Source organism: Marmota monax, unplaced genomic scaffold, assembly GCF_021218885.2.
Source record: "Marmota monax isolate L192 unplaced genomic scaffold, Marmota_monax_Labrador192_F-V1.1 WCK01_AAM20220418_F8-fsc00020, whole genome shotgun sequence".
Taxonomy (NCBI): Eukaryota; Metazoa; Chordata; class Mammalia; order Rodentia; family Sciuridae; genus Marmota; species Marmota monax.
In genome coordinates, this window is record NW_026692912.1 from 8325568 (window position 1) to 8345510 (window position 19943).

General features: G+C 57.3%; 1 protein-coding gene across 2 annotated transcripts in view; it reads left to right on the plus strand.

The window, feature by feature from the left end:
* Positions 1 to 19943, plus strand: part of Col27a1 (collagen type XXVII alpha 1 chain) — a 125939-nt gene that overhangs the window by 101884 nt on the left and 4112 nt on the right. For both annotated transcript variants that reach the window (XM_046451416.2, XM_046451417.2), the window contains 22 exons: positions 1288 to 1341; positions 1425 to 1532; positions 2492 to 2545; positions 3190 to 3243; positions 5377 to 5433; positions 5562 to 5615; positions 6122 to 6175; positions 6435 to 6488; positions 7119 to 7172; positions 7249 to 7356; positions 7711 to 7818; positions 8588 to 8695; positions 12794 to 12847; positions 13303 to 13365; positions 13661 to 13714; positions 13802 to 13837; positions 13918 to 13935; positions 14156 to 14191; positions 14502 to 14528; positions 16235 to 16300; positions 18178 to 18346; positions 19217 to 19326. In XM_046451416.2, coding sequence (XP_046307372.1) covers positions 1288 to 1341; positions 1425 to 1532; positions 2492 to 2545; positions 3190 to 3243; positions 5377 to 5433; positions 5562 to 5615; positions 6122 to 6175; positions 6435 to 6488; positions 7119 to 7172; positions 7249 to 7356; positions 7711 to 7818; positions 8588 to 8695; positions 12794 to 12847; positions 13303 to 13365; positions 13661 to 13714; positions 13802 to 13837; positions 13918 to 13935; positions 14156 to 14191; positions 14502 to 14528; positions 16235 to 16300; positions 18178 to 18346; positions 19217 to 19326 — 1500 coding nt within the window. The remainder of the gene's footprint in view (positions 1 to 1287; positions 1342 to 1424; positions 1533 to 2491; positions 2546 to 3189; positions 3244 to 5376; positions 5434 to 5561; positions 5616 to 6121; positions 6176 to 6434; positions 6489 to 7118; positions 7173 to 7248; positions 7357 to 7710; positions 7819 to 8587; positions 8696 to 12793; positions 12848 to 13302; positions 13366 to 13660; positions 13715 to 13801; positions 13838 to 13917; positions 13936 to 14155; positions 14192 to 14501; positions 14529 to 16234; positions 16301 to 18177; positions 18347 to 19216; positions 19327 to 19943) is intronic.

Here is a 19943-nt window from a genome sequence, read left to right on the forward strand (position 1 = left end):
AACATTTGTTTAGAAAAAAATAAATCCAAAATATTATTTCCACAAGGAATCAATAGTTAAAGGGAATCGATAGTTAAAAATCACTAGCGAGCTATTTTGCATTCTTTCTTTGTTTTTGGCGCTAAGTCTTTGAAACCCAGTGTGCGGCTTCCGCTCCCAGCCCACCCCGATTCAGGTGGAAATGCTCTAGAAATACTTGACGTGGGGATTTTCCGTGCGGCCATTTTCACTGGCGATGCTTGACCTGGCTTTCGAGCTCACTCAATGTCCATGGGAAATGGGGACCCGCAGACCCCAGTGGTCTCAAGTAGGCGTCAGGTTCTGCCGAGGCTGATTTAGACCTAACGTTTTCAATTTGATTTGAAAGTTGAGTGGACTCGGGGCCCAGGCCTCGGCCACAGCAGCTGGGTTTTGCGGGCTCGGCCTCCATGCTGGCTGGAGGCCCTGATGGGCAGCGCGGGCTTCCTGATTAGAGCGGAGCCCTGGAGCCCGGGGATGCAGGAGTCTGTGCCTCGGTCCTTTGGAGCCACGGTGTGGTCTGACCAGTGGTCTTCCTGGGAACAGTCATCCTCTCCCATACAGTGTCACTACATTGTGTCTTGTGAGGTGATGGTCCTCCCCAGGGTGGGCCGGAGCGTGCTGAGATGCCGTGTGGGGGAGAGGACAGGGCGGCCGACTTCCCAACATGGTGCCCACCCGAGGAGGCCCCTCAGCATAGCAAGCAAAGGGGACCCCGCGGCGGGACATGGCCTCAGGGATGGCATGGAAGTGATGCATGACAGCTCAGAGATGGGAGGCCCTAGTCACCTCTCCTGCCCGCTATGTCCCCAACAGGGACCTGAGGTGGGAGTGGAAACCAGGTGGACGAGGAACCAGGCAGCCCTGCCACTGGTCAGAACCTGGCAGGGGACCTGTGGGCAGCCAGGCTGCCCCATCTGTGGAAGGGCCTCACTGGGGCCATGTCGGGTCACTAGAGGGTGGAACGTGCTTGGTGCACGGAGAGCTCAGCACAGGGCTTCTCAGGGCGGGAAGCCTCTGCACATGACCGTGATCCGGCTTACGGGGGACCCGCCATAGATACCCGTGGTGGCAGAAGCCACACCAACCACTCGTGGGAGACCTCACGGCCAGACCCTGTTGTGTCCCTGCTCCTTAAGCTCTGTGAGGCACACTCCACAGTGTCCCCACTCTGCTGATGGGACACCCAGGAAGTTAGGTGGTGCTCAAGGGCACGGGGACAGCGCTCGGATCTCATCACCTGTCACTCCCTCCCCCCTCTCCTTTCAGGGTCCTGAAGGAAGACCAGGGAAGCAAGGTGACAAGGGCCCGCCAGGGGCCAAGGTGGGTCCCCCGACTGCCATGGTGAGCCATGTCCCTCCCCTCCCAACGGGGCCCATGACAGCCTGTCTCTCCTCCCGCTGCAGGGCGCCAAGGGTTACCAAGGACAGCTGGGTGAGATGGGTGTCCCCGGAGACCCAGGACCCCCTGGCACCCCAGGCCCTAAAGGCTCCCGGGGCAGCCTGGGCCCCACGGTGAGGACTCTGGCTGGGGGAGGGGAGCCAGGCATGGGAGGGAGGGACCGAGGGCACGAAGGGAGGGACTGGCTTCTTTCTGAGGGCATCGCCCACCCCAGCTGTTAGCTGAGCACCTGGTGTTCCCCGTCCCTGTCCCCTCGTTGGGATCACGATCCCCTTGGGGACCTGCAGAGAGCTTCCGCCCTCTGAACACACAGGCGAAGGGTTTCTTGCAGTTTGAAGGGGTCTGCGGGTCTCCTGGGGCTTCCTGTGCACCCCAGTACTAAAGCCCTGCTGTGGTCAGGGGGAGGGGACAGTCCCTTGGGTATTCTTACCAAGCAAGCTCTCTCACTGGGAATGGGCTTCTGGGGTGGGGTGAAGCCAGGGCAGGCCCCTGGAGGACTTGAGGGCATCCCTGAGTGTGGCTGGGCTGTCCTGCAGGAAGGGCCAGAGGGACGCCCGGGCTGTGGGAGGGAGGACCTCAGGGGAGGCCGGGTGGCCGATAGTGCTCCCACTGGGGCTGACATCCCGCTACCCCCACCCCCACATCATTAAAGGCGGAGTCGGGTCGCATCCATCCCCGGCTCCCTAGAGCAACAGGAAGATGGGGCACAGGGCCAGGGAGGGATGAGTTTTGAGTATCATCTTTGATTTTAATAAAACTGATTTAACTCTAAGTCCATAAAATTTAAATCTTAATAACAGCTCTGTTTAAGTGGCTTGTGAAAGTTTTGGAAATGAAGCAGGTGGCCATGGTGGCCCTCGGGAGCCTGGAGAAGGAAGGGTGGGGTGGCTGCTGGGGAGGAGGCCCGGGCTTCCTTTCCACCTTGCTCCCCCGCCCCCACCCCGTCCTCATGGGCAGGTGACATGCCTGACCCCTGGACTGAGTGCAGCTGGAACCCTGGGGAGAGTGTCCCCGCTGTGTCCCTGGTCTGAGAGCCACGCTCCACACCAACGAGGGTCTCCTCCTCTCCTAGGGTGCTCCAGGTCGGATGGGGGCCCAAGGAGACCCAGGACTGGCTGGTTACGATGTAAGCAGACGCCACCTTTGGAAACCTCCCCTCCCTCCCTGGAGCCCTGTCTTGCAGGCTCGGCTCTGCCTGGCCCCCGCATCCCCAGCTAAAGGCTAGCCCCAGGGCCACCGAGGAGATGGGTCCCCCCTGCCCAGGCAGCTCCTGGGCCCACAGATGTGGGGGCTGGCAGGGGACCACGGGTGGAACAGGTGGCAGTGGGGCTTGATCAGAAAGGGAGACGAGGCTGGGGGTGAAGGAGCATGGGAGGGGCCTGTAGCGTCCCATCCTGGGTCCCTGTGGTCCTCGCCAGAGACAAGGTGTGATGAAGACCCTGCAGGGGTCTGGGAGAGGGGTAGGACAAGGGGGGGGTGGTCAGAGAAGGCAGGGACTGGGTGGGGGAGGTGCCTGCGTCTGCAGTTCTGGCCGCAGCCTGGGGTCCTCTGAGTCCCCAACCAGCAGGCTGGCCTGAGACCCCTTAGAGGTGTGTCTGGAGGCCAGGCCCAGAGACCTAGGGAGCTTGCTCAAGCCACACGGCAACTTGGGGCAGAGCTGGAACCCAGTGTGTCAGTCCAGTGCCTCCATCCAAATCTGAGTTCCTGGTCGGTGCCCTTGTCCCTCCTGAGTCCCCATCTGCCCCTCAACTCTATCATGTTTGCCTTCAGGGACACAAAGGCACTGTGGGACCCCTCGGGCCTCCGGGACCAAAAGGCGAAAAGGTGGGTATTTGATCATGGAGAAGCAGCTACCCCTTATATCTGGGGCCAGGGTCAGCTCTGGGGTCAGCAGTTACACACCCCTGGGGTCCTTGGAGACAGGGTGGCATAGGCGGCCCTGCTCACTCCACTGGCCTGCCAGGCACGTCAGTCTGCTAAGCCCAGCGGACAGGAGCTGAGCTCCATGTTCACCTGTGTATCATGGTCACCTCTGTGCCCAGTCCTGGGACAAGAGGCACATCCCCTGCCCTGACAGGGTGAAGGTCAAGCATAGATGTCAGTCACGAGGTGACTGAGGCCGTGCCACCCCCTCATCTGTGCCTGTGGTCACGGAAACCCCCACACGATGAGACCACCCAGCGGGAGCGAGGCGTGTGCTGAGCGCAGAGGACCGGGGTGGAGGCCTGAGCCCAAGGCCAAGGGGAAGCGCATTCATCCCTCGCCTGGGGCTCAGGCTCTGGCTCAGACAGGAGAGGACTCACTGAAGGAGCCATGGGTCTTGGGCCCTGTCCAGTGGTGGGGGGGGAGACGGGGCATCAGAACGTGGGCCCTGGGTCGTGTCCAATATAACGAGAGACCCTGTGGACACGTGTCTGTGAAGAGGCCACCAGAGGGCTGCATGGGCTTCTGGGCACAGGGCAGGCAGGGTGTCTGGCCAGCTCTCCAGAGATGCATGCCCGGCCTGCAGCCTCGAGGGTGGCCTGCGTGTGTCGGGGGCAGATCTGCAGACCTGGCCCTCGATTCTTCAGTGGCCTTGGCTGGGAACCCCCTTTCCTGGGCCTCAGCTCCCCCGTCTGTGAAGTGCAGCCCAGCAGCACAGGACTGTCGTGTAGATTCTGTGAAGTGAGGTGTGACATGAACCCCATGAAGTGCCCAGCATGGGACGTGCCAGATCCCTTGCCCAGAGCTTACCAGTCCCCAGCGGCCCTCCACAGTGGGACTGAGCACTAGGTCACCCAGCCAGAGTGGGCGGGAAGGAGAGGGAATCCCCACTCCCTGGGCCACTGGTTCTCGGCCTCAGGCCAGGTCCTGCCTGCTTGGCCACTCCCCACGGGAGCCACAGAGCCCAGCCACGCACCTCAGCCGCGGCCCTCTGCTCACGGGCCAGGACGTGGCCTGCCAGGGACCATTTCCCCCTCCCATCTCTCGGGCTCCTTCCAATCCCAGTGGACAACCAGGGGGCTCAGGGTTCCCTGCTGAGCCCCCTACCTGGAATGGGTCCCCAGGGTGACACAGCAGTTTCTGGGGGTGGAGTCTGGCCCCTGATTCTGTCCCATCTTCCACTCGCACCTTCCCTGTGGCTGGCAAGAGGTCACACTGTCCCAGGGCCTCCGGGGTCCGCCATGGCCCAGGATCACAGCTCTGGACTCAGCTCCTACCCCGTCTGTCCTTGGCCAGGTCACTTCTGTTATTGTCATCAACAACAGCAATTCTAATGGCCACCTGGAGTCCCATGAGCAGGCACAGAGGCTGGCTCCTCCCCTTGAGGCCTCATAAGAACGCTTGAAGGTGTCCCCACCCCACTGTCCACTCTGAAGCTGTGTTAGGGACAAGGTCTGCAGTCGGCCAGCTGCCAGGTGTCTCCAGGAGAAGCCCCAGGGCCTTCTTTGGGGCTCTGAGCAATGGAAGGAGGGACGCTGGTCAGGGGTCCACTTCCTCCCAGCCACTGAGGACAGAGCAGCCGAGCACTCCCACGGCCCCCTGTGCCCCTGTCCTCTGCAAAACAGGAAGAGTGATGGGGCTGTCGTGAGCTTCAGTGGGCCTGCCTGTGTCTGCCTAGGGCAGTGTCCACGCGGGCCAGCATCCACACACCGTCTCGTGGGCTCCCTGTGGCCGTTAACCATCATCCCTTCACCCAGCTCAGCCCTTCCCCAGCTGAAAAAAGCTAAGACGGGAAGGGACATGCTGAAGACCCGCAGCTGGCCCCGTCCGGGATGGGGGCTGACCCCTGGCCTCGTGCTGCCCGCCTCCGCAGGGGGTCCACTGGGCCCCGGTGCTGTTTGTGCTCCCCAGTCCCAGGTCCAAACCACCCGAGCTCTGCCTGAGGCTTGCTTGCCTTTCTGTGCATCTGCTGCCCGCAGTCCCCAGAGTCCCCAGGACGGGTGACTCCTCCTAAAGCTGGTTCTGTGTCCACAGGGGGAGCAGGGGGAGGACGGCAAGGCGGAGGGGCCCCCTGGGCCGCCTGGAGATCGGGTAAGCCTTGCCCCTCCCCTGGGCTGCATGGCTCTGTGGGCTTCCCGGTGGGGCCTCTTGCTCTGTGGGGGCAGGCTGAGCAGAGGTGAGGCTGTGGCCTTTATTTTGCTATTGTCCTTGTCATTCAGGGCCCTGTGGGTGACCGAGGAGACCGTGGTGAACCCGGGGACCCAGGATACCCTGTGAGTACCAGAGTCCTACATGTTGCAGGACCGTGAGGCCACCTGCCCCGGGACATAGGCCCCCCTCCACCGGCAGTGCCCAGCTAGAAGTGAGACCCCTTTAAGAGGCCAGGACTAGTCCCACTGCAGAGGGGGGCCTGGCCTTTCCTGGGGTCAGAGAGGCTGAGGTCAGAGGGAGACTGGCTGGGCCTGGTGCCTGTTGGCAGCCTCCTCAGCTGTGGTCCTGAGTGGTCCCTTCCCTCCGAGGGCCTCGGTTCCCTGCGTGTGGCTGGGACCAGCTCCCCCAGCAGGAGCAGTGGCAAACCATTGAGCCACCAGGCTCTCCCGCCCTGTCCCTCCTCCACATGTGAGTGGAGGGTCCCTGTCGCGCCCGTTCTGCAGACAGGGGAGCTGGGCTCGGGGAGGGACGGTGATGCGCGGCTAGGAAGGCCAGGGCTTGCGGCTCCTACCCTGGCTCCTAGCCCCTCCCAGACAGGTCCCCTCAGCTGCCTCTCCTTGGCTTCCAGGGACAGGAGGGTGTTCCCGGGCTCCGAGGAAAGCCTGGCCAGCAGGGCCAACCCGTGAGTGGTGCTTGCCGCCCCACCCCCTCCTGCCCTGAGGAGGGTGGGACAGTAAGTGGGAAGTAAAGACTCAAGGGACCCTCCCTCCGAGGACGTGGGGAAGCAGCCCGTTCTGGTTTCTCCTGCCCTGACCCTGGGGACACCCCCAGAGCCTGCACCCCCAAACCCCTCCCCACCCTCCCTCTCCAGGCGGAGACTGGCCACCCTCCCCGGGAGAGAATCCTGGGGCTGCCTTGCGTCATCTCCCCTTGGTTTGCAGGGGCATCCGGGACCCCGGGGGCGGCCGGGACCCAGAGGATCAAAAGGCGAAGAGGTGAGAAGGCTGAATTCCTGGGGAGACCGAGGCCCGGGCCAGGGGAAGGGCTGACCCAGGACCAGACTCCCCGTGAGCCCGCAGCCCAAGTGCGGTGCCTGGGGAGGAGCCCCTGTCTCAGGTCAGCAGAGGGGCCTGAACTCAGGGCCGCAGGAGCCAGGGTGGCCTCTTGACCGCCTTAGCCACTGGAGACAGGAAACCTCGGGAGGGAAGCAGGGGTCTGGAGAAAGAGGAGAGGGACAGGATGCTCACAGGGGACCTTCCCAGCCTGGACCAGGGTCCCTGGGCCTCCCTCCCCAAGGCTGGGCCAGGTAAATGGCCTCCAGCCAGGTCCCTTCCACCCACACCTGCTAGGGATAGCCACACTCCTCATGAGTGGGCCAGCCAGCCCTGGGTCTGACTCTCACCAGACGAGGACAATGACCAGAGCTCGGCAGCAAGGGGGCCAAGCAGCGTGGGGACAGCAGCACTGGCTGACCCCAAGGCGGCTGGCCCTGGGCCTCCAGGCTGCTGTCCCGGACTGCTCATGGAATCAGGAGCTCACAGAGGCCCTCATTCCTGGACGCCTCTCCCAAGAGCGCCCCCTCCTCCAGGCAGCCTGACATGTGACCCTCACTTTTGCTTTCTCAGGGTCCAAAGGGAAAGCCGGGCAAGGCCGGGGCCCCAGGTCGGAGGGGGATCCAGGTGAGTCCCTGTGGCTGCTGTGCCCCCTCAAGCTCTCCCCCACCCCAACATTCACCACCTTCCTGTGTACCCCCAGGGGCTGCCGGGGCTGCCTGGGCCGCGGGGCGTGGTGGGAAGACAGGGCCCCGAGGGTGTCGCGGGACCAGATGGGCTTCCTGGCAGGGATGGCCGAGCAGGACCACAGGTGAGCAGGACTTGGGGTGAGCAGATGGTGTCTCCATTTGAGACAAGGTGTGGAGGGGGGCTGCCACATGCCACAGGCCAGGGAGCCAGTAGGGACTCTTGGCGGGGTGGCGCAGAAGTTCCCGCATGCTTTGGTGTGGGTTTCAGCCTCATCCCTTGGGCCCTGGGAGCACGGACCTTCTTGGGGTCTCTCCTTGATGCCCACCCCTGCCTGACCTCACATCCTAGTTGTTGCAGTCCCTGTGGGTCCAGCCATCTCACACAGGCAGGAGTGACCTCCTGTCCTCCCTGTGCCCACCCCGACTCTGGCCTGTTTCCTGAAATCAAGAGACTCCGTTGCCTGCTTTCTTTACAGGGAGATCAAGGGGATGACGGGGACCCTGGCCTTGTGGGCCCTGCTGGGAGGAGAGGAAATCCAGGTGTGGCCGGCTTGCCTGGAGCACAGGGGCCCCCAGGATTCAAGGTCAGATGCTTCTAACTCACTTACCTTCCCTCTGCCCTTTCTGACTAGCTCTACCAATTCTTCCATCACCCATGTCCCAGGGCCTGTGTGAAAATTAAAATCTATGCTGTGACTTTTCTCTGGGGTCCCTGTCCCAGTCTTATAGGAGACTTTATTCCCAGAGCTGTAACTACTGCCCCCTAGAGGGCTCTGGAAATGACCCACTGTAGCTGAGTTGTCCACGGGCGCCCTCTTGTGGGTCCCGGTGGAACAGCCTATGGGAGGCGGCAGGCATCCTTAGAAAACTTCCCTGGGATGAGAGGCTGCTGTCAATCAGGCAGAGCCCAGGACTAGACCCTGAGGGGAAAATGGAGTCCAAGGACCCAGACACGGCTCTTGCTCTCTCTGAACTAGAGTCTAGTAGGGAATGGTTGGAACCTCCTGAGAGGACAGCAGGCAGAGACAGGTGGCTTTAGCCCAGTGAGGATTTGACGGAGAAAAAGAGAAGGTTTTGTAGGTGGAGGGATGTGTGGCCAGGTCTGGAGGTGGGGCTTGTGGCATGCTGGGGAGAAGAGAGACAGTGCAGGAGAAGGAGGGCACGACAGAGGGAGGAAGGAGGCTTCCTCCGAGGGTCTCCATCCTCCCAGCCTCCCTGCATCACCCCACTGCCCTGAGATCTCGAGGGACCCTGTGGAATCCCTGATCTCCTAGGCCCTCCCCCTCCCCCTCCCCCTCCCCCTCCCTGAATCATTTCCCCCTTTGACTGGCAATCTTGGTGTGTTTCTTTTAGGGTGAAAGTGGGTTACCAGGGCAGCTGGGTCCCCCTGGCAAGAGAGGGACTGAGGGCGGATCAGGGCTTCCTGGGAAGCAGGGGGAGCCAGGATCCAAAGGCCAGGCGGTGAGTGAGTCACAAAGCACACACTCATGTGCACACACAAATACACTCACACACCCCCACTTGTATACACAAGCACACATACACACACACAAATACACTCATGCGTGTATACCTGCACCTGTACACACACTCACATGCATGCACATACACACTCAGACATACCCACACATCTGAAGAATACACTACAGACACACGTACACTTGTGTTCATGTACCCACACATGCACACACACAAACACTTGTGTTCACAAATGTACACATAGGCCAAGAAGCCACCTGTCTACTTGTTGACAAAGAGAGATATAATCTCTCTGGGCACCAGATGCTGTCAGCCTCCTTGAGCTGGATGGTGGGGGTGCTGCAGCCCTTCCAGAATGAGAAGAGGGGATCCCAACCAGCACCCGGGTCTGCACTCCAGGGACAGTGCTCTTCCTGTACCTTCCTCACCATCTGTCTCAGGGGCTAGATACCTCACCCTGCTGGACAAAGAGGGGGAGATGAACAAGGAGTAGACAACAAAGAATAGAAACAAATATCAATTGGCCCTAGTACCCCCAGTTAAAACAGATTTATGCCAGGTGCTGTGGCCCACGCCTGTCATCCCAGTGGATCAGGAGGCTGAGGCAGGGGAATGGCGAGTTCAAAGCCAGCCTCAGCAAAGGCAAGGTGCAACGCAACTCAATGAGACCCTGTCTCTAAACAAACACAAAATAAGGCTGGGGATGGGGCTCAGTTCAGTGATCAAGTGCCCCTGAGTTCAACCCCTGGTACCCCTCCCCCCAAAAAACAGATTTATAATTTAATTGAATAAAAAAACCAAGCCCCAACTATGTACTACTACAATAATGTAAAGACATTTGAATGTAAAGACAGAAATAGGGTAAAGTCATGATATGGAAAAAGATATTTTGTGCTAATGCTTGTCAAAAGAAAGCCAGAGAAGCTATTTTAATATCAGACAAAATGGATTTTGGAGCAGTGGTTATTAACAGTAATGAAGAAGTTCATTTCATAGTGATCCAAGGGGTCAGTTTGTCAAGATGATAGAGAAATCCTGAATGTTCATACACCTGATAATAGACTTTAAAATACAGTAAGCAGGGCTGGGGCTGTAGCTCAGTGGTTGAGCAATTGCCTCACTCGTGTGAGGCACTGGGTTTGATCCTCAGCACCACATTAAAAATAAATAAAACATATTTTTAAAAATTCAGTAAGCAAAACCTGATAGAACTATAAGGGGAAGTAGACGAATTCACAATTAAAATTGAAGATTTCAATATATTTCTCTTATCAATAAATAGAGTAAATAGTCAGAAATTCGGTAAGGATGTAGAAAACTGGAACATTATCAGCAAACGCGACCTAATAGAGCATTGCACCAAGTATCAGCAAGATATGCATTCTTTGCAAGCACATGCAGGACATTTGCGAAGACATGACATTCTGAGCCTATAAAAACGAGCCTTAAAAAGTCACAAAGATTCAATTCACACAAAGAATATTCTGTACCATGATGATGAAATGGAAAATCGATAACAGATATCTGAAAAATCGCCAAATATTTGAAAACTAAGTAAAGAACATCCACATGATCCACAAGAGGAAATCAAAAGGGAAATTAATATTTTATGAAATGAGAACACGGTGTATCACTAGTGGGGCCAAGACAGCACTTAGTAGGGTGTTTAAGGAATAGAGAAGGCTTTCGAATCCATGGCCTCAGATCCCATTGTAAGAAACTAGGGAAAAAATTAGATACCAAGCAGATAGAAGAAAGCAAACAATAAGATCAGAAATTTTAAAAACCAGGAAAACAATAAGAAAAATGGAAAGTTGTTTTTTTGAGAAAGTCAGTAAAATTGATAAACTTCTCAGAAAAATAAAAAGAGAGAGAGAATACTTACATTACTAATATCAGGAATAACAGATGCTATCACTAAAGATACTACAGGTGTTAAAAGAATAATAAGGGGATATTGAAAAAAAAACCATCATGGCAAGAAATTTAAGTAACTCTCAGGTGAAATGGGCAAATTTCTTCAAAGACAAAACTAATAGCTCATTCCAGAAGAAATCAATAACCTACATAGCCATGTATCTCTTAAAGAAAATGAATAAGTGAGTCTAAAAGTTTCCCACAAATAAAACTCTGGTGAATTTTACTAAGCACATTTATGAAACAAATAATACCTATTCTATGTAAACTTATTCAGAAAATGAATTTATTTCCGTGAGCCAACTTATTCCATGAGCCAGAATCACCTGATGTTAAAACCAAAGACATTACAAGAAAACTACAGACCAGTATACCTCATAAATAGAGGCACAGCAATTCTCAATGTAATGTTAGAAAAATGAGTCTAAGACTGTATTAAAAAGGACAACACAAGAAGACCACGTGGAGTTTATCCCAGGAATGCAAGGGTGGTATTACATTTGAAAATAGGTCAATCTAATCCACCATATTTTTTTAAATTTTATTTACTTATTCTGATAGCATTGTGATTCATGGCACACAGTTGCAGCACAACTTTTCATTTCTCTGATTGTACATGATGTAGTATCATAGCATATGGACAGTCATACATGTACCTAGGGTAATGATGGCCACCTCATTCCACTATCATTTTCTATTTAACAAACTAAAACAAAACACCATTTGATAGTCTCAGTAGATGAAGAAAAATAGTTGACAAAAATCTAATTTCATTTCTGATAAAAACTCCAATAAACTAGGTACAGAAGAAACTTCTTCATTTGATAAAGAAAATCCAAGAACAACTCAGTTAACATCATATGCAGTAGTGATTAGTTGGATGCTTTCTCTTATGGAGCAGAAACAAGCTACCCCTTCCATCTAATATCATCTTGGCCATTCTAGTCAGTGTAATAAGGCATGAAAAAGAAATTTAAAAATTTTCATTGTAGAATGAAATGATTTCTACGGAGGAAAATCAAATGAAATCTACAAGAAAGCTATTGTAATAAGCAAGTTTATTAAGATCACTGGAAACTGATCAATATGCACAAATAAATTATATTACTATATATTAAGCAATCACTAGCAATTTCTAGCAACAAGGAATCACAAATTGAAATTTAGAAGTAATACTGTTTATAAAAGCAAAAAAATATGAAATGCCAAGAGATACATCTACTACCAGGGTGCAAGAAATGTACCCTGAAAACGACAAAACATTGCTAAGAAAAATTTAAAAAAAAACATATGTACCTGCATAGTGTCTATGGGTTAAAAGACTCAAGATTATGAGGATGTCCATTTTTCTCACATTGATCTATGGATTGAACACAATCAAGACATTGTTGAAAAATATTGAAGAAAAACCTGAATAAGTGAGAAGACATCCCATGTTCATGAATCAGAAGATGACATTGCTAAGATGGCGATACTCCCCACACACTGGCCTCCCAATTCAGTGCAGTCCCTACCACAATCTGCTGAAGTCAGCAAATAGATTCTGATCTGGAAAAGATCCGAGTATTTGTAAGACTCACACTTCCCAATTCAGAACTTATTACAGAGCTAGAGTAACCACAGTGTGGCCCAGGCACAGGTCAGCTGTAGGCTACATGAATAGAGTCCACTCCTCTGTCCTGTCCTCTCTTGCCTCCCTTGACTGGTTGTTCTCTGACCACTTTGTAGACTGGCTGTGGGGGTCTGGGCCTCTGTAATTGCTTACTCCCAGTCTGAACCTGGTGCCCTCCATCACATAGTACTCGTGTGACGCTCAGCAAATTCCCGCCCTTTCTGAGCCTCATTTCTGTCATCTATAAACAGGGCACCTGGGAACGTCAAACAGCTGGCCCATAGCGCTGGTGACTCTAGGGGACCATGTCCTAACAGAGCTCTTGGGGTGGGTGGGCTCCACGGATCCCTCCTCTCTCTTCCTGAGGACCTGGGAGAGGAGCCTTGTGGAGTTTCCCCGTGGATTCCCCGCTCGCCTGGTGGAGGACGCCGCCCCCTGGCCCCTCAGCACCCAGGCTGGCACCGCGCGTGTGAGCTCGTCACTCTTCTCCCATGGCCCCTGGGTCCTGGGGGACGGGCCAGCACCCTAGCCCTGTCCTGCTCTCCCCACAGGGTGACTCTGGCGAGATGGGCTTCCCAGGAGTGTCTGGCCTCTTTGGACCCAAGGTACGGACCCCCGCTCCTCCCGGCTCCTGTGGGGTCCTCTGCCCTCGCCCACTCGTTCATTCACTTGTTCATTCCACCAATATTGGCCGAGCACTCACAGTGTGGGCACCATGACAGCTGGGGACACAGCCAGCAGCCAGCACGTCCTCACGCTCACTGCCGTGATGGCACGCCTGGGTTCCTGGCCCAGCTCCGCGGCTCACCTGTGCCTCAGGCACGCGGCTTAGTCCCGCTGAGCCTCGCTTTCCTCATCTGTCAAGTGGGGACAGTAAGTGGAGGATGGATGCAGAACTCTGCCAGAGGCACAGGCCACCAACCAACAGTGCCACGGCCTGCGCCTGCGCGATACCCGTGGGTGGGCTCCTACCACCTCCTGGGGCCCAGACACCATGGGGGAGCTCGGGGGACCCCCTGGGCTGCCCAGGCACAGACTGCCCTTCCTCTGCTCTCCGCAGGGCCCCCCTGGGGACATCGGCTTCAAAGGCATCCAGGGCCCCCGGGGGCCTCCTGGCTTGATGGTGAGTCGCCTCCTCTGTTCCAGCCCTTGACTGGCCACACCTGGGACTCACATCCTCCTCTTCCTGCTTCTTTCCACCAGCTGGGCCGCAGCCCTTCCTCCCCCTCTCCTCCTGCTCCACTCTGGTAGCCCCCGGGCACACAGAAGGGGCTGCATGTGGGAGGAGCCGGGGAGTGTGTGGCCCGAGGAGGTGTCCCACCCATCCCTGGGGACACGCAGGCAGCCCCCCAGCCTCTGTCCCTGGGACCGTTCCCCAGGCCTGGAACAAGCCCACTCAGCCTGTCTGTCTCCTTTAGGGAAAGGAGGGCATCATTGGGCCCCTTGGAATCCTGGGACCGTCGGGACTCCCGGTAGGTGTAGGGGCTGGGCCTCGGTTTCCCCTTCCGGGAACTGGATTCCCCTCTGACCCTGTCTCACTGGGCTCTGGTTTGTTGCAGGGTCCAAAGGGCGACAAAGGCAGTCGAGGGGACTGGGTGAGTGGAGGACGAGGGGACTCAGGGTGGGCCCCAGCTCGGCCTGCGTCTGACTCTGTCCCTCTTGTGTCTCCCTCCAGGGATTGCAGGGTCCCAGGGTGAGTGTGCTTGGCGTGAGGGCGAAGGGCAGGGGAGTGGGCGGGGGCTCTGGGTCTCCTGTCCGTGACCACTGTCCTGTGGGCCCTTTCTCTCTGGACCTCATCTGCACCTGTCCACACCAGGGAACCACGGTCCTGGGCCTCCTGTCTGCCTGATGAGGACCTGGGGTGGGAGACGGAGGGCCCTTGCTGACCAAGGCTAACTGTTCTCTTCCTCCAGGGTCCTCCCGGCCCAAGAGGGCGGCCTGGCCCACCGGTAGGTAGCTTGGTGTCTTAGCATGGGGCACCCTGGACATCTGGGCAGAGGCGGGGTCCCTATGGAGGAGATCAAGGCTTTGCCAGCAGACTGTCCTTGACCCCGAGTCTCGCAGGACTCACATGCTTCTTGCAGTCACAGACTCTGGGAGAGCGTAGACCAGCCTGGGGGCGGGGACGGTCATCCCGGCCTGCGGCAGCACAGACACTGACTTGGCGGTCTTCACCTGCCCCACGGCCCACCACTCTCCTGGCAGCCGGGGCTTCAGCACCGGGCCCATCCAGTGCTGACCCACCATCTTCTTTTACAGGGACCTCCAGGGCGTCCAGTCCAGCTTGTAAGTTGGAGAATGTTCTCTTTGGTCACTTGGGGAGAGGCCTGGGAGGTGAAGGGGAGAGCTAACAGCCTTGTCTGGCCACAGTGGCCAGAACCCTAAGCCGGGCCCAGGGATGCCCCTGTCCTCTCGTTCCTTGGCGGAAGCCCTGGACCCTAGGCCACAGGAGGGGCCTGGGGCCACAAGGCAGGAAAGCTGAGTGTTCCTCTTGCTGGACTTGCATCTGGGGACCATGAGTCCAGGGTCCTGCCCAGCTGCTGGCCCCTGGTCCTGTCTGTGCCCCGACATGTGGGCTGGTTGCTGAGGATCCCCTGCTTCAGATTCTGTCCAAAGAGGGTCAGAAAAGTGGACAGATGGGGACCACACCCCTGTTTGACAGCATGGCCTTGCCCCACCGGGGACAAATCTGTCCCCATTTTTCCACTGTCGTGGTTGACCTCTGGATCCAGCCCTGAGAGTGTCCCTCCCGGGCAGGGCCCCAGGAAGACCGAGCTGAGATGGCACCTGGGCCAGGAGTCCTCAGCCTCTCAGCTCCTCCCAGTTTCTCAAGGTCCCTCTGTCCACTGTCACAGAAGCAGTAATGGCCACCCTGACTGTCTCTCCACATCCCCGCGTCCTTCTCATCCATAAGAGACAGTGGGGAGGGAAGGGAACCAGGAGAAAAGCCTTTTCTCCTAAAATACAGAAAAGGAGAGGATTTTGAATTTCTGAGTGACAGCTAGATCAACTGCCTGCTGGTTACACCCCAGACACCGGGAGAAGAGCTTTCCACGGGTGGACTCATGAGTTAGCTCCTCAGTTCATTGAGGGGAGTTTTGTGTCAGGCCCATTTTCAAGATGGGAGGACTGAGACCCAGGGCGTGGATGGGAAGTGGCAGGGCTGGGTTGGACCCTGAGGTGTCCCTCCAGGTCCTCGGCTTTACTCGGTCCCCAGATCTCTTCTCCCCTGTTCTTCTGGCAAGACTTTGCCTCTGCCAGCCCGGGGCAGGGCTGGACGCTCATGAGACTGGTACAGTGCCCCCCAGACATGGAACTGTGGGGCATAGAGAAAGGGGCCCCAGCGGCCTGGAACCAGGAGGATCAGAGAGGCCTCCCACCACTGCCAAGTTTTGTACTGCTGACCTTGGCATCCTGTGCCTGTGGGAGGCTGAGCAGCTTTCCTGGTCTTTGACCAGAAGATCAAGTAGTGCCCCTTCCCTAGTTGTACCTGTCTAAAATGTCCCCAGGTATTACGAATGCCCCAGGGGAGCATCATCACCCCAGTTGAGAAGCAGTGGAATAGGAGGTAGCCTAACAGTGCATTTGAGGAAGGGAAGAATTTTCCAGGGAAAGGGAGCAACACTTTCAAAGGCCCTGTGGTTAGACAGCACGGCACCTAGGAACTTAGAAGTTCTGAGTGTGCCCAGTGCTAGCATGTGCCGGGGAGAGGAGAGAAACAGGGCTCAGGAGCACAGCACTCAAGCTGGGTCTTGTAACCACGGGAGGAGTTCTAACTTAATCCCAAGGGCCAGGGGGAGCCACTGAAGTGCCTAAAGTCAGTGCCTACAGTCACTGACTCTGTCTCCATGGGAGGAAGGAGTTTGCAGAGTGTATGATTAACCAAGATCCTGCCAGACCAAGTGGGGTGGGAGAGTGGGTGCTCGGGCCCTGGGGTTCCCACTTTCTGGGCCTGGGGGACCAGGATATACCCTTTGTCTTTCCCTGCACAGCAACAAGATGACCTTGGGGCAGCTTTCCAGACGTGGATGGACACTAACGGAGCACTCCGACCAGAGGTACCTCCAGGAGCTCTGCCCACATGGTGTCCAGTCCTGGGAGAAGTGTGGCTGACGGCCCTTGTGTGATCTGTGCCCTCCACCTGGCCTGCACCAGTGTGTCAGAGCCGTGTCTATGACATCTCACAATCCCAGATGAGGCTCTTCCCGGGGTTCAGAAGGGCAGCAGCAGGTCCGAGGTCACACGGCCGGCACACAGAAGCCGCTCTGGCCTGTGCTTTCTCCAGGGCCTCTGGGGTCCGGAGATGCTTGCTGCCCTGAGTCAGGGAGAGACGCTCCCCTGGGCGCCCTGTGGCCTGGCCAGCCGTCCTCCAGCAGCAGAGAGCTCACAGTCAGCCATGGTCAGGGCTCGGCCGGGACCCGGCTCCCCGCCCCGGGTTGGGGAGCTCTCGGCTCCAGCTCCACCTCCACCCAGAGCCAGCTTCTTTGTTCCTATGTAACTGCTGGGCTCGCAGTCCACAGGGACAGAAGCAGGGATGGGCCCCTTCCTTCCACCCAGGAGGTCATTTGCTCCACACCCAGGGAGGCAGCTGGCCGGTGGCCATCCTTAACAATAGCCTTGCGTGCCGCGCCTTCCCCACAGCGCCTCGCACACGGCAGGAGATGAGTGTCCACAGATACGTGGACGTTTATTCCTCATGTGCACTAAGGCCAGCTGGCTTGGTAACGGCAGACCTAGGTTGCCTGCCGGGGCTGTGCCCTCTTCCTCTCCCACGCACCATCCCTAAGGTTACCCCATGGCAGGGGGACGCCTCGCCAGGGGACAGAGCAGGAGAACAGTGCCGGAGACCAGGGGTCAGAATTTCGCAAGGGGCACATTGTGTTCTTGTGATTGCTTTGGTTGGAGCATGGCCTCTTGCCCCCACCTACTGCAGAGGGGGCTGGGGGTGGGCTCTGTCCACACAGAAGACTCACACCATGCATGTGCACACCCGCATGCCCACGTTCACGCACATGTGCACACCTGTACGCCCACACACCTGAATGCACATACCCACACACTAACACACCTGCATGCACACATGTGCACACCTACACACCCAAATGCATGTACATATATGCACGTATATATGCATGCACACATGTGCACACCAACATTTGTTCATACCTACACACCACACCTGCATGCACACATGTGTACACCTTCACACCCACACACCTGCACGCACATACGTGCATACCCATGTGCATGCACACAGACATACACATGCTCCTGCGTGCACACATGCACACACCTTCACACCCACACACCTTCACGCACACACATGCATGCACACAGACATACACGTGGCCTCTGCCAGGTCTGGGGGGAGGGCTTATTGAGCTCTGATCTGTGGCTTTGGAAAGGGGCTGGAGGTCCTGCAGGAGGAGTTGGGGCTGCTCAGGGTCACCCAAAGGCCCTGCTCCCCGCACTCTGCGGCCATCCCCCTCCTCCCCCATCTCTGAGCCGCAGTCCTCCCCCAGGCACTTTTGTCTGTTGGTCCCAGTGCGTGACTTGGTGCGTCACAGGAGCTCCTGCTCCCACCCAGGTGAGCCCAGCAGGGCCCGGGAGCCCCCAAGGCAGCACTTCCTCCTCCAGGGACTCTCCCTTGCAGGCCACGCCGTGGTGTCCTGTGCATCCCATCTGCCTTCCTCCTGGGGCTCTGCCCTTCCTGTGCCAGAGAACAGGGCCTCACCTGTGCTTCCTCAAACCTGAGCCGAGGCGGCAGCCCCACCCACTGCCTCTTGTCCCTGGCCCCAGTTTCTCTATCTGTGGAGTGGAGAGAGACGCAGCCTGGCCTGGCCACCAGCCTGGGAGCTGAGCACCCTCCCAGGCAGCGAGGACCTCAGGCCAGCCAGGACTTGAGGGACCAATGGCCATGCCTCTCCTATGACAGGGGTACAGCTATCCAGACCGGCTGGTGCTGGACCAGGGAGGGGAGATCTTCAAAACCTTACACTACCTCAGCAACCTCATCCAGAGCATTAAGACACCCCTGGGCACCAAGGAGAACCCCGCCCGGGTCTGCCGGGACCTCATGGACTGTGAGCAGAAGATGGCGGACGGTGAGAGCGACTGCAGGGGAGCGGGCGCTTCCTGCCCAGGCTGGTGGCACTGGGGGGGCAGCTCCAGGAGGAGCCGGGCAGAGGAGGTACTTGGTTCTCAGCACCTCTGGGCCAAGTTTCTGTCCTTAGGGAGACAGACAGACAGCCACTGACTGAGTCACTGAGCTCCCATGTGCCAGGCTGTACTTCCTGGTCTGTAGGATTTTGTGGGGTACACAGAGGAGTGGTCCCACTGTCCCAGAGCCACAGATCCACAGGCTGGGGACGACCATTTCAGTGCAATGAGACAGAGTTTTGGCAGAAAAAGTCCCCAAAGGCCAGGAGAGCTCAGCCCCAGGAAGGCTTCCCGGGTGAGCCGGGGTTTCCCTTTGGGTCTCCACCTCCCTCAACTCTCCCATCTGTGATCTGGGGCCTGTCACAGCACCGCCTGAGTCACCTCCCCTCTCGGCTCGTGAAGCTGGGACTGGTGGCCTGGGTCCCACTCTTGGTTTGGCTGCCTGGGAAGGCTGAGCCCCTCTGGCAGGGCCCAGAGGAGCCGTGGGACCTGGAGGAAGCAGTCAGCAGATGACCCCCCACTCCCTGGGGCCTTGGCTTCACCTCTCACCTGTTGTCTCCTCTGGAAGATGGACACCCCCCGGGGGGGACATAGGACGAGCTCCTCAGGGAACCTTCTGCCCTGGGCTCCTCCAGCTGTGACCTCTGCCTAGAAGGCTCCCTTCCCCTCTGTTGCCTGGGAATCCCTTTTCTGCCCAGCTCACCCCGACTTCATGCCCAAGTGGGGCTCAGTGGGTCACAGGTGCAGAGTCATCTGCGGAACCTGACCTGCGCCCCTCCCCAGATCCGTGCATCACCCCCCTGTGCTGTCTGCAGGCACCTACTGGGTGGATCCGAACCTCGGCTGCTCCTCGGACACCATTGAAGTCTCCTGCAACTTCACCCACGGCGGACAGACGTGTCTGAAGCCCATCACGGCCTCCAAGGTGCCCACCTTCTCCCTACGCTGGCCCTGTCTGCCCCGCTCTGCCCTGGGCCACAGCCAACCCAGGCTCTGTTCTGAGCCCTGCCTGTCTTACTGCACGGTCCTGGGAAAGACCTCCTCTTTCCGAGACTCAGCTTGCTCCTCTGTGCATTGGGGACTCTACCTGTGCGAGTCTGGAGTGGTTCCAATGTCCCCCCTTCTGCCTCGTACTAAAGCAGAGCAGTCAGCCAGCCACACGAGGCCTGGCTCACAGAACCACGAGCAATCAGCATGAAGCAAATCTGTGCAATGCTCCTCTCGAACATTCCTCCCAGACACATGCGATCCTGAACCCCTGCTCGATGCCCGCTGGCCACCTGCCTCTCTGGGAGGAGCATTTTAGGGAGTGATTCATGCCACAGTGAGAAGCTGCTCTAACTGCAGGGGCTGGGGACCCAGAGCCCTTTGTATCCCATCCTACCAGCCCCACCCCCACCCTCTGGGAGGTTCTAGAAGGTGTGTGCTGACCATGCCACTCCTGGAGTTTGAGAATCTCTAGGGAGGCAGTCTGTCAGCCAGTGGATCAACAAGTCATTGTTAAGTCTCCAACAGGTACCAGCCCCTGAGCTGGGCGTGAGG